This window comes from Poecilia reticulata, linkage group LG10 (genome assembly GCF_000633615.1).
Source record: "Poecilia reticulata strain Guanapo linkage group LG10, Guppy_female_1.0+MT, whole genome shotgun sequence".
NCBI lineage: Eukaryota > Metazoa > Chordata > Actinopteri > Cyprinodontiformes > Poeciliidae > Poecilia > Poecilia reticulata.
The window spans coordinates 4,767,511-4,778,651 of NC_024340.1; the positions used below are offsets into that span (position 1 = coordinate 4,767,511).

At 42.8% G+C, this 11,141-nt stretch overlaps 1 protein-coding gene across 2 annotated transcripts; it reads left to right on the forward strand.

Annotated features, from left to right (window-relative positions):
- Positions 1-2,124: 2,124 nt before the first annotated feature.
- hdx (highly divergent homeobox) lies at positions 2,125-10,952 on the forward strand. 2 transcript variants are annotated; one of them, XM_017307121.1, is made up of 11 exons: positions 2,125-2,555; positions 3,792-3,953; positions 4,545-4,691; positions 4,862-6,037; positions 6,117-6,173; positions 7,249-7,395; positions 8,780-8,978; positions 9,076-9,155; positions 10,089-10,181; positions 10,299-10,421; positions 10,505-10,952. In XM_017307121.1, the coding sequence occupies exons 2-11, from the start codon at positions 3,888-3,890 to the stop codon at positions 10,721-10,723; spliced, it is 2,307 nt and encodes a 768-aa protein (XP_017162610.1). In that variant the 5' UTR covers positions 2,125-2,555; positions 3,792-3,887; the 3' UTR covers positions 10,724-10,952. The 2 variants fall into 2 exon arrangements, with proteins under 2 accessions (XP_017162610.1, XP_008417864.1); XM_008419642.2 differs by having other exon boundaries at positions 2,126-2,555; positions 10,086-10,181.
- The last annotated feature ends 189 nt before the right edge of the window (positions 10,953-11,141 follow it).

Consider the following 11,141-nt stretch of genomic DNA (forward strand, 5'->3'; position numbering starts at 1 on the left):
ACACACACACACGGAAAAAGTGGCTTTATGCAAGCCTGCACTAAATCGTGCCTCTATAACTCACAACTATTAGCACTATAGCCTCCACCGCAGCTGGTTTTAATTAACGGAGACATGCTAAATGCTAGAAGTGTTCCAGCTGGTTGCCATGGCAGCCCCGTTGCGGTAGCAGTTCGTGCCACAGCGCAAGGTGAGGACGTTTCAGCAGGTCGCCGCTGTCTGTGTGGAAGTTCTCTCTCTCTCTCTCTCTCTCTCTCTCTCTGATGTGATGATCGGCTTCAGTCGTCAGGCGCGGGAGCGCGAGCTCACCCGAGCTGTGAGGCGCAGCGCCCCCCTGCTGCGGGTTGTGGAAGACAGATGACGTCATGGAATAAATTCAATAAGAGCAGCGTTCAAAAATGAATAAGTGAAGAAACAAAACATGTGACTCAATAAATAAATCTTAAACAAGAATATAACAATTCGTTTCTAGCCGTCCTCGCAGGGTTGCAGCACATTTCTGACTCCAGCACTGCAGGAACTAGCCTGGAGGAGAGGCACACGACGAACACACACACACACACACACACACACACACACACACACACACACACACACACACACACACACACACACACACACACACAGTCACTTTGACTTCTGATATACGTTTAATTTTTGACTTTGCATTATTTATTTATTTTTTTGTCTAATGGAGTTTGTTTAGTTAGTTTGTTCCCCCCCCAAATACTATAGTTAGTGAGTTACAGAAGGTAGTACGGCACTTTTTCACGGAACAACCAGAAACATTGTTTCATACTGACAGCCCCTCTGAAGAGTCAAAATGTTGATTGATTGAATGTTGATAGCAAAAAATACTTACTTTTAATGCATATTTTGTCTGTTAATGGGTTCTTTTGGGATAAACTTAAAGCAACATATGAAAAAAATGTTGTAAAATGATTAATTATACACATCCTGTGTTTCAGCTCTCACGGTGGTGATGTGTGGCTTACAATCAGTTTTCTTTATAAGTATATTTTAACATGTTTTAGACAAATTTTATTATATTCGGTGTTTCACGAGTAATTTTGCTGTTTCCATTTTAGCTGTGTTTAATTTTACAAGCGTTAACAACTCAGCAATTTTATTTCCTGTTCTAAAAAAAATATATATAAAAAATATATGTTCCTTGTTATTTATGTTAAAGATGAGATTAATTATGTGGATTATGTATATGAATTTATGTAAAATAGAAGTTCTTGTGTTGAATTCTTTCAATAGTGACAGATGTAGCTTTTACTTATGATTTTTTTTTCATTTGACATCTACTTTCCCCCCCATGTTGTCACATCACTAAGCTTTAATGGAACCAAAGTGGACAAAAAAATAATAATTAAAAAAAAAAGTGTCTGTGAGCAGCAATTTTCAAGACTTCTCAAAGATTCTCCCTTGGATTCGGGTTTGGACTTTGGGTCATTCTGAAAGAAAACATGTAGTTTTACACCATACCCAAGGGTTAGCGTGCAGATCAAAAAGTTGAGTAACATAAATTTCAGCATCATTTGACCGGAGGACCTTTACTTAAAACTTAGTTTAATATTAAAGTATGTTCTTACTTGTTTTTTTTTCTTTGCTGAGACAACACAGAATGTACATATTTTATGTATGTAAAAATATATATGTATATATGTGCCATGACAACATGGGTAAAATCATACTTTGACAATCTTGTTTCAGCCCATTTTTGTTGCGACTACATAAAAAAATTGAACTTTTTCACAACGTATATCGCCTACCCAACTTCTGCGTATCTTGAGAAGATACAGATAAAAATAGACTCTGAAAATAATTTTGACACCATGTTGTTTTTCTTCTTAATGCAAAAACCATCACCTTCATGACTGAGAAAAAAAAAATCAGTTGACAAGTTTTTTTTATTATTATCGTTATTATGTACAAGTAATAACTCATTTATGTTGCTAAAATGGAATATTTGGAGTCGGAGCCTCTCAACAGTGGAAATGAAACATAAGAAAAAGGACGTTTGTGGTAAAAGGCAGACTGCACCAGGCTAAACAATACTACTACTAATAATATTAATAATATTAATAATAATAATAAATACATACATATTTATAATTATGGTTTAATGGCATTCATCTTCACACATTTGCATTCAGGATATGCAGAGCATCTCCATTCAGCTGCTCCAGCTGTGAATATACGTGCCCTATCCAAAATAACACTAATGTGCTACATCACTTCAACAAATCCCACTGTGAGAAGGAAACAGGCCATTTCCCACTGCCTGCTTCCGTGCTGCGTGACCTCCCCCTCCAGCAACCCGCAGAACAAAGTCAACGGTGGGCGGGACGACGGGTGCTCAGTTTTCAGCCCTCTTCGGCTGTCACAGCCTTGATTTCGAGCGCTCATTGGCTCCTGTCTGCGCACACGTCACAATCATGATTAGAATTGATGATCGGGACATTCTGATTTCATTGTCTAGCAAAAAGGGGGACCGGGGAAGAAATCTGCTGATTTGGAGCGTCCGTCTGATTTTGACATCAGAAATGGTATGAAAGAAAGTGATTTCACTTTTAAGAGAAGCCCGCGGTAAAAAAGCTGCTTTGTTTTGATCCCGTCCGGAGCTGGGGACAGCAAGAGGAAGCTACCCGGGATCGGGAAATCATAGATTTGAAGGAAAACTTTAGCTGCGGCTATCCATTGGGGGGAAGCTATGCTAATGCTAGCTTAGCGTGGGCTGGCTCGGTCATGGCGGCTTTGGGCCTGCATAGCCGCCGCGGCGGAGCGACTCTTACCCGGTTTGTTTACTTTCTAGGTCCTGGTCGTGGAGTTTAGTCACGCGCTTCCTGTGTGGTTAATGTGTTTTTAAAGCCGCTGGCTGACGTGTTGACGGCGGACTCGTTTGACGTGCCCACTATTTGTTTGCTAATTCTCACCGCAGATTCCATATTGACTGTAGCCATGCGCAGTCCGCCTGCCAAAATAAACCTGCTGTGTGCTTATTGGTCGCACAACATTCCCGTATGGGACTTTGTGTTTATCAAACCCTCCTTAAAACTGGGCCACTGTTGTCTTCCAGCTCCCTGCGTTTCCGAATGGGTTATACTTCAAACTTTATACTTTAACAAGTCAGTCTACTTAAAGCTATGTTTCTTTTTTATCTTACCGACCTTACGGCTTCATGAAAAAGTTATAAATATGGCAATATGTGTTTACTAGACAGGGAAGCATAATCTCGCATCGAGAAAATGTATATTTCATTTGTTCAGAGCGGAAACACAATAACACCATGATAATTATGATAAAAAAAGAAAAACACCGGTGCCACAGAACAATCATATGAAATACATTTTACTTGATAAATTAATGCTTTTTTTTTGTTAGATTGATCCGAGCGTTTAAGAACTTTAAATTAATATGCAAAGTAATCCAGCGTTTTTTGTAGTTCAAAACACAAACAGAATTCAGTTAAAAAGTTACATTGTAATTACAGTAAACAATCAAATATAACTCTATAAATGTAATGTAAGTGGAAAGTGTGTGGTAAAAATAAGTAATACAATCCAATGGAAATGGTTTCATAGATGAATAGTAATTATTAACTTTGTAAAAAAAAAAAAAAGGGAAAAACTCCATCAATTTATCCTATTTCAGTGCTGATCTTTGAAGATTTCCACACACAAATAAAATAACAGAAGCTAAAAGTACACTATCACATCACTTTCAATGGCCCTCTACATAGTGTGGATGCTATTAAATTATGTCCGCTTTGCTTTCGTCCTCAGCCATTTTACACAGAGGTGTGGGAGGCACAGTGCAGCAAGATGACTTCAAAGTCGACAGCGAAGATCTAGAAAAATGGAGGTGGTGCTGTGATCTGCATGGCTGCCTCGTTCCCCTCTAGTAGTGATATGGATGCGTGGCCACAGAGGCGTGGCCTGCAGACTGTGAGTATGTCAGCGCTAAATATGCATAAAAAAAGACGTTTAGTTTTTGTTGCTGTGATACAGTACTTCATCACTCTGAGGGAAAAATTAATACAAGTCCTTACCTGAGTCCAATTGAAAATCTATTACAAGACATAAAAACTGGGGATCTTGGATGCTTTCTATCTAATCTGACAAATATAAATTTGGGTAAAAATCAACAGAAACTAAGTAAAAGGAAAAATATATATTGTGTCCATTTTAACTTTTCACAAATATGTGCAACATGCACCTCCACTGAGTCAATACTTTCTGAAGACCTATTTGCGCTACAGTTGCTACTGCAAATGTTTTGGTAAATATCTGTTGAGCTTGAAATGATAGCATTAATTAGTAGGTCACTATTAACGATATCAAAGTGTTCCCCAGTGCTTAGAAATAAAGTTACTGTGTCATAGCAGAAGATTCTTGCCATCCTCCTATAAAGGCCGGATAGTCCCTTTATCCCATCACCTCATACAGACCTTTGTGAAAAAGATGCTATTGACGAAGTTGGTCAGCAGCCGGTTTGTGGTGATCTGAGGGGTTTCCCTCCTTCTGCTTGTCTGTCAGATGAACCTTCGGTCTGTATTCACGGCTGAGCAGCAGAGAATCCTGGAACGCTACTATGAGAACGGGATGACCAACCAGAGCAAGGCATGCTTCCAGCTGATTCTGCAGTGTGCTCAAGAGGCAAAGTTGGACTTCAGTGTTGTCCGGGTAAGCCGGTAGAAATCGCTTGTGAAAAAGCGGGAAGGAAGCAAAACCTTTAATGGAAATGAGTCTAGTTTGTAGAGTAGGTGTGTTTTGCTGATACCTTCGGTAAAGTCTTGTACCGATTCCTTGTTGGATCGGGTTCCTAAACGGACCCCACGTTTTCTTTCCTGCAGACATGGGTTGGCAACAAACGACGAAAACTGGCCTCCAAAGTCGAGCAGAACGGAAGCGCGTCTCATCCCTTGTCGAGCCACGGAATAGCTGGAGGGCTGCTCTCCGGTCCCGCCCTGGCTGGAAGCATGCTGTCCAATCACAGCCTAGCAACGGGGGCGCTGCTTCCTGCTGACATAGCCGCTGCCCGAAACATCCAGAACCGCGTACACCTCCTCCCTCCATCCTCGTCTTTCCCCGCTCTCTCTTCGGCGTCTTCCTCTCCGTCGTCATCCTCACCCCTCAGCAGCGGAAGCAACAACAACAACAATGACGTAATACTGACTGGGATTTACTCTCTGAACCCCGTCCCCCGCTCTCGACCGAGACCCCAGGACCCCCAGTCTCAGTCGGACTCCGAGATCTCCATCCGCACGTCTTCGTCTCTGATCAACCAGGCTCTGCAGAGCAGGAGCACTTCCACGTCCTTACCCATCCACTCCAAGTTACTGACCCCGTCTGCCACGCTCCCGCCCCTGACGTCAGCCTCAGGTTCTTTAGTCTACACTGCAATCAGGAAGGGCACTTTATCCGTTGGGGACGGGGGGATAAGTGCCGGCGCAGGGCTGGTACCCCACAGCTGGACTAGACAATACGGTACCGTGCAAACTCGCCCTTGGTCGTCGTCTTCACAATCCCAATCTCAGCTTCAGCCCAGACCTCACTCCAACCCCCAACCTCAACCGCCTGCGCCGCAAAAGCCTCGAGCCTCCCTTCCGGCCCAGAATGCAGGGCCCTCTTCCGAGCAAACGCCTCGCATTCAGCAAGTCTTCACCCTGTCGGAGAAGGGCGACAGGGAGCGCCCGAGGCCTGGGCAAGCGTCCGCTCCAAGAAGCCAGGAGACCCACAGGCCGACGCCTCACCCTCTGGATGCCGGTCACAACTTCTCCATTGCCATGGAAACGGGAAACGAAGAGGACGAGTGGCTGAGGGAGGAGGAGTTGGCCAACATGGCCGCCCAGACACACATCCACAGGGAGCAGTCGGTGACCAACCCGACGGGAGGCGAAGCGTCCAAGGGAAACCGCACTCCTCCCGCCACGGGCTCCAGACCGGCGGCGCATCCCGGCAACGCGGCACTTCAGGGCAGCTACTCCCTCACCGTACAGACCTCACTCCCAGGAGAACCCAGCTCACAGGTAAGGACAGGTTTCTGTTTCGGGTATTGTTACTCCTCAAAGGGATTTAATGTGATTAACTTGTGTTTTTTAAACACAGCCTTCACTCGGTGTGTCTGCTGCCCCCTGGGTAATCAACAGCTCCAGAAAGAGAACAGTAAGTATTTGTGATCATCTACTACAACGTTCCTAAACGAAGGTTTACGGTCTGTGCCATAACAAAAAAAAAAAAAAATAAATCTTAACTATGCTTTAAAAAGGTGCAAATTCTGATGAAAATGATGTCATTACATCAAGCATACTGTGACATATTTTCTTCCAGGAATGTCTTGTGTTTTGCCCCATTCATTTTCCAATATTTTCTGACCACCATGTTTCCATGGGGATGGTGTGTTTTGTTTTCCCCTCTGTAAAACATTTCAAAAACCATCTGCACAGCTCTTTGTTGGCCTCTCTATTAAAATTTTTGACAATAATGCGACAAAAAGTGAAAAAAAATTATAGAAGAACAGCTATTTGTACATTTTTCTTGAAATAATATCTTTTTTTTAATTTTACCTCATGTTATTAGACGGTGGCTCAGTTTATAAAAAGCAGCCACATCTGACGTCGTGGATTATTGCCTCATACCTCCATTTCAGTCTCATCTTTCCACAGGACATTGCTCCAGATATCTTGTGGTTTGTTCAGATGCAACTTTGGAAGCCCTCAATCTGTCGGCCATGTTGTTTTTAGAGAGAGGAAGCCTTCGTTTTGCAACCGTTTTCTAATAAATCAAACTTGCTCAGTCTTTAGATGCTTATTGTAGAGAAGGGAAAGGAGCTCCCTCAGTCTGACCTCTTCCAGCAGCTAGTCCTTATTTTTTTATTTATCATTTTTTCCGCAGTGGAACTCAGAATTGTTTAGATTTTAATTTTAATTTTGAAAGACTGCATTCATGTCTGTAAGTTAAAAACCAAAAAAATTGATGACTGAAATGTTAAAATTAATCAGAATATGCCATTTAAATATAAATGTAAAAATCCACGTCATTTATTGAGATTTATAGCATTTAACTCCTTTTAGGAATTGCAAGAACCACCAGAGTCTTGAAATCCCAAAATTTTCGCTCATTTAATTATATTTTTCCCACACTATACCACTACAACAATTTCAATACTTTTTCTAAACTTTTCAAAGCTGTGCCAGAGCCCCTTTACCGGTCCGAATCCCGTCTGCTTGTCGCCCCAAAGCTGCAGGATCGGACCCAGTTCAGCGACGGCGACCTCGTCCAGCTGAAGCGCTACTGGGACCGCGGCATGACCAGTCTGGGCTCGGTGTGCAGAGAGAAGATCGCCGCTGCAGCCAACCAGCTCAACGTAGACACTGAGATCGTCAAGGTAAAGCTCTTCGCCGAAGGGTAAGCCCAAAGAGCTGCGTACGTTTCAGCTGCGGGGATTCCTGACTGTCTGCTCCGTTAGTTTAGATGCGAGGCGTCGGCATGGAGGTCAGTCATTCCTCTCGCGACTTTCCCCCTCCGGCTGTGTCTGCACCGGAAACGGTCGCCAGGAGTCAGAAAAGGCCGAGCCGCATCTTGTCGGAAACGCATTTCAGACACGAACTGATTCCACACAGCTGATTTCACTTATTTATTTATTTTATTTAGCTTTGGCTCTAAAGTCCAGCTAAAGATGAATGTGAATGTGCCAGACGGAACCAGAGGGACGTCTGTGGATTCTCCTGAGCGCCGTCACAAAATGGGGACAAGCAGCTTTTCTGGGTCACAAACGTTTTTTTTTTAAACTTGTTTACACAAAGTTGTTTAAAAGTCATGCAGTAATATATGTCGGGGCCAATGTCGGAATGCTTTTAGGCTAAATTTAGTCGGTCTGGATTGGTTCAGACACACACACACACACACACCTCCAGCCCTGTGCCTTCTCACTCACAAGGATGTTTGGTGCCAGAAAGGAAAAATGGTGTTCAGAGAGAACACAGGAAGTCTGAGCATTTAGTAACTTTTCTGATTGGGATGGTTGAAGCAATTCCAATTGATGTGAAAGGAGAACAGTCAGCAAAGTTCCTGTGCAATCAAAGGTTTGAAGTTTAGTTTAAGTCGTGTTCAGATTCGGATCGGTTGGAAAGAGGAAATAGATTCTGGCAGAAGGCTTTCTTTTTCTTTTGTTTCTTTCCTTCATTTTTCTGTTTTCTTTTTTCATCTATTCCTTTATTGTTTCTTTCCTTTGTCCATTTTACTTTTTTGTGATTATTCTTTCCTTTTTTCTTTCTTCGCTCCTTTGTTTCTTTCTTTTTTGGTTCTATCCTCTATTCTTTTCTGTTTTTGTTTTTTTTTCTTTTTCCCTCATTTTTACCTTTTCTGTTATTTTTCTTTCCTCTATTGTTTCTTTTATTTTTTGTTTTTATCTTTCTCTATTTTTTCTTTTTCTTACGTTCCTTCTGTTTTTTGGTTGTTTTTCTTTCTGTCTTTCCTCCATACTTTCTTTTTTGGTTTCTTCCCCCCCTTATTTCCTTTCTTCTTTTCACGACTGAACTGTTTTGTTCACATCTTTGAAACACTCTAAATTCTGAAAAACAGATTCTGGTACAAATTTGGAGGAACCTCGACTTCCCTCTCAGCTGTCTTTTTTTTTTTTTTTCTTTTCTTTTTTTTTTTGACCGGATAAGGTTTCCACCCCCCCCTCCCAACTATATATTTATTGGTCTGAACATTCCTTCAGTCATTTCCGTCTACATGTTGCCTTCTGCGTAAATCTCTTCATGCAGACGTGGATCAGCAACAGACGGAGGAAGTACCGCCTGATGGGGATCGAAATCCCGCCCCCTAAAGGCGGGCCCGCCGTGTTCACCAACCCGTCTCCAGGAAGCCAGTCGCCGGCGGCCGCCAGCCCCGACGAGGATCACCTCAGAACGCCCGAACTCCCGGATGACCTGACCGACGGCGGCTCGGTCTGCATGTCTGAAGGTGCTGGTTCATTTGCACGTGTGAACTCATGTGTGTGTTTGTTTGTTTATTTTTTTGTACAAACTCTTTAAATCTCGCTTTGTGTTCTCACACACAGACGGGACTGTCGATTCACACCACAGAGACGGAGACGATGAAAGTTACACATCCACTGCTGCTCCACTGGCCAATAATGTGGTATTTCATCAGTCACCTGACACTGCAGTAGAAAATTTAAAGTTTTCACTTGGAGAGTAATCGCATATTTTATTGGATTGGTCGAAACTTTATATGAGATTGAACGACCAAAGTTCCTCGGCAGATGTTCACTCTCCTCAAACTTTTCCACGTCTTAATACGTCACAATCACAAACTTCAGTGTCCTTTATTGAGACTGTATGCGATCTATCGACACGAGCGGAAAAGAGGACACATGAGGGTTTTCACATTGTTTTTAAATCAGAAAAAGCACAGCTGCTGAACCCTTGGCCGTTCTTCTTAGCAAAACAACTCGAGCTCTATTGTCACCTATACCAGATCTAGAATTTCTTTCATTATCAGGATCAATACTGATCCTGATATTAATAACGGATTGGTGCATCTGTGCTGTGATCTGAGTCATTTCACCACAGCTCTCTCTGTATGTTTGTGGTCGTTTTTATGAAAGCAATCGATTGCAAAAGAAAGACGGCCGAACGCAAACACCACCTTCTTCCTATTTTTTTGTACGGAAACGAAAAATGATTACTTCCGTTTGCAACTAAGCGATGCTTTGTGTGAGTCCGTCACATAAAAGTCCCATTAAAACGAGCCATTGATTGTGGCAAAACGTGGAAAAGGTCTGCTCGTATAGAAACATTTGCAAGGCCTTAAAAAGCTTTCATCCAACACACCTTATCGTTTTTTTGTTGTTTTTTTTTTTGTACCAGATAAGAACATTTTTCAACGACCTGCTCAGAAAACCTTTAAACATCAAACCGTGCAAAACAGAATATCATAAACAGAGAAAAAAAATAAAAGTACTGACTAAATGTAGTATAATGCACATGAAAAGACAACAGTTTTTAAGAGCAGGCACAGGAACGTCTTCTGCGAAGGGTCAGTTTATCCGATCTTTGTGTTTGGCAGAAGATCGAAGTAATCGATGAGGATGAAGAAGCTGATGAAGCTGGCGACTTGATGGTGTCAGACCTCGAGCAAATGCAGAACCTGCTGGAATTTAAGGTGAAAACTCTTTCACGCTGACCTAACGAGAGCTGCTGCATGTTTCTGTGGTTCAATAAAAAAAAAAAAGCTGATTTAAAAGAACCGTTTGTTTATGGAACTCTTCTTCTTTTTCAGCACGAGGAAGTGCAGTTCCTAGAGAACGAGCTAGAGAACCAAAAACAGAAATACCAGGAGCTCGCTAACTTCACAGAGAGCCTGCTCAGCGCTGTGAGGGACAACGACCTGGAGAGACAGAAGGTGCATTTTGAAATGTTCAAATTCGAAAAGTAACAAAATCCGTCCGACATTACCAACCTGACGGCTGCTGGATGTGTGCTTAGGAACTTTTGGCCAGTCTACCTCAGACGTCAGACCAGGACTGGGACGAGGCGGCGGAGAGGAACGCCCAGACGGATCCGACGCCCGACCACAGAACCCAGACGGACGGCTCGGCTCAGGCTGGCGAAAAACTCCCGCCGGTCGACGCAAACCAAGACCGCTCGGCAACCGAAGTCACCGAGCCCTCTGCATCAGAGGAAGAAGGGACAGAACTGAAGTGACTCTCTGCACTCGTACGAACGGTTAGCACTCCACTCAGAGACAGAGAGAGAGAGGCGGGGCGTAGCTGACGGTTAGTGGTCAACTCCATGCACAGTGCCTGTGGGCTGATGCTTCACTATGACTGTTGGGCTGAACAATGCCTTTTTTATTTTATTTAATTTTTTTAACTGCATATCATTCGCCTTGCTCTGGCCCAGTCTGGAGAGAACAATAAATGACCTCTAACCTAAACGTGTTGGCCCTTTTTTCTTATGTCAGCCTGGAAACACCCACCACACTTCAGTGATATTAACCTTTCGTTAGAAAAACTTTTTTTTTTTTTTTTGTAGATTACTGGTTCAATCAAACTGAAACTGCAGAAGTGAAGTTTATTTACTTGTGTAGCATCTTTCAGCAACAAGGCAGTGCAAACTGCTT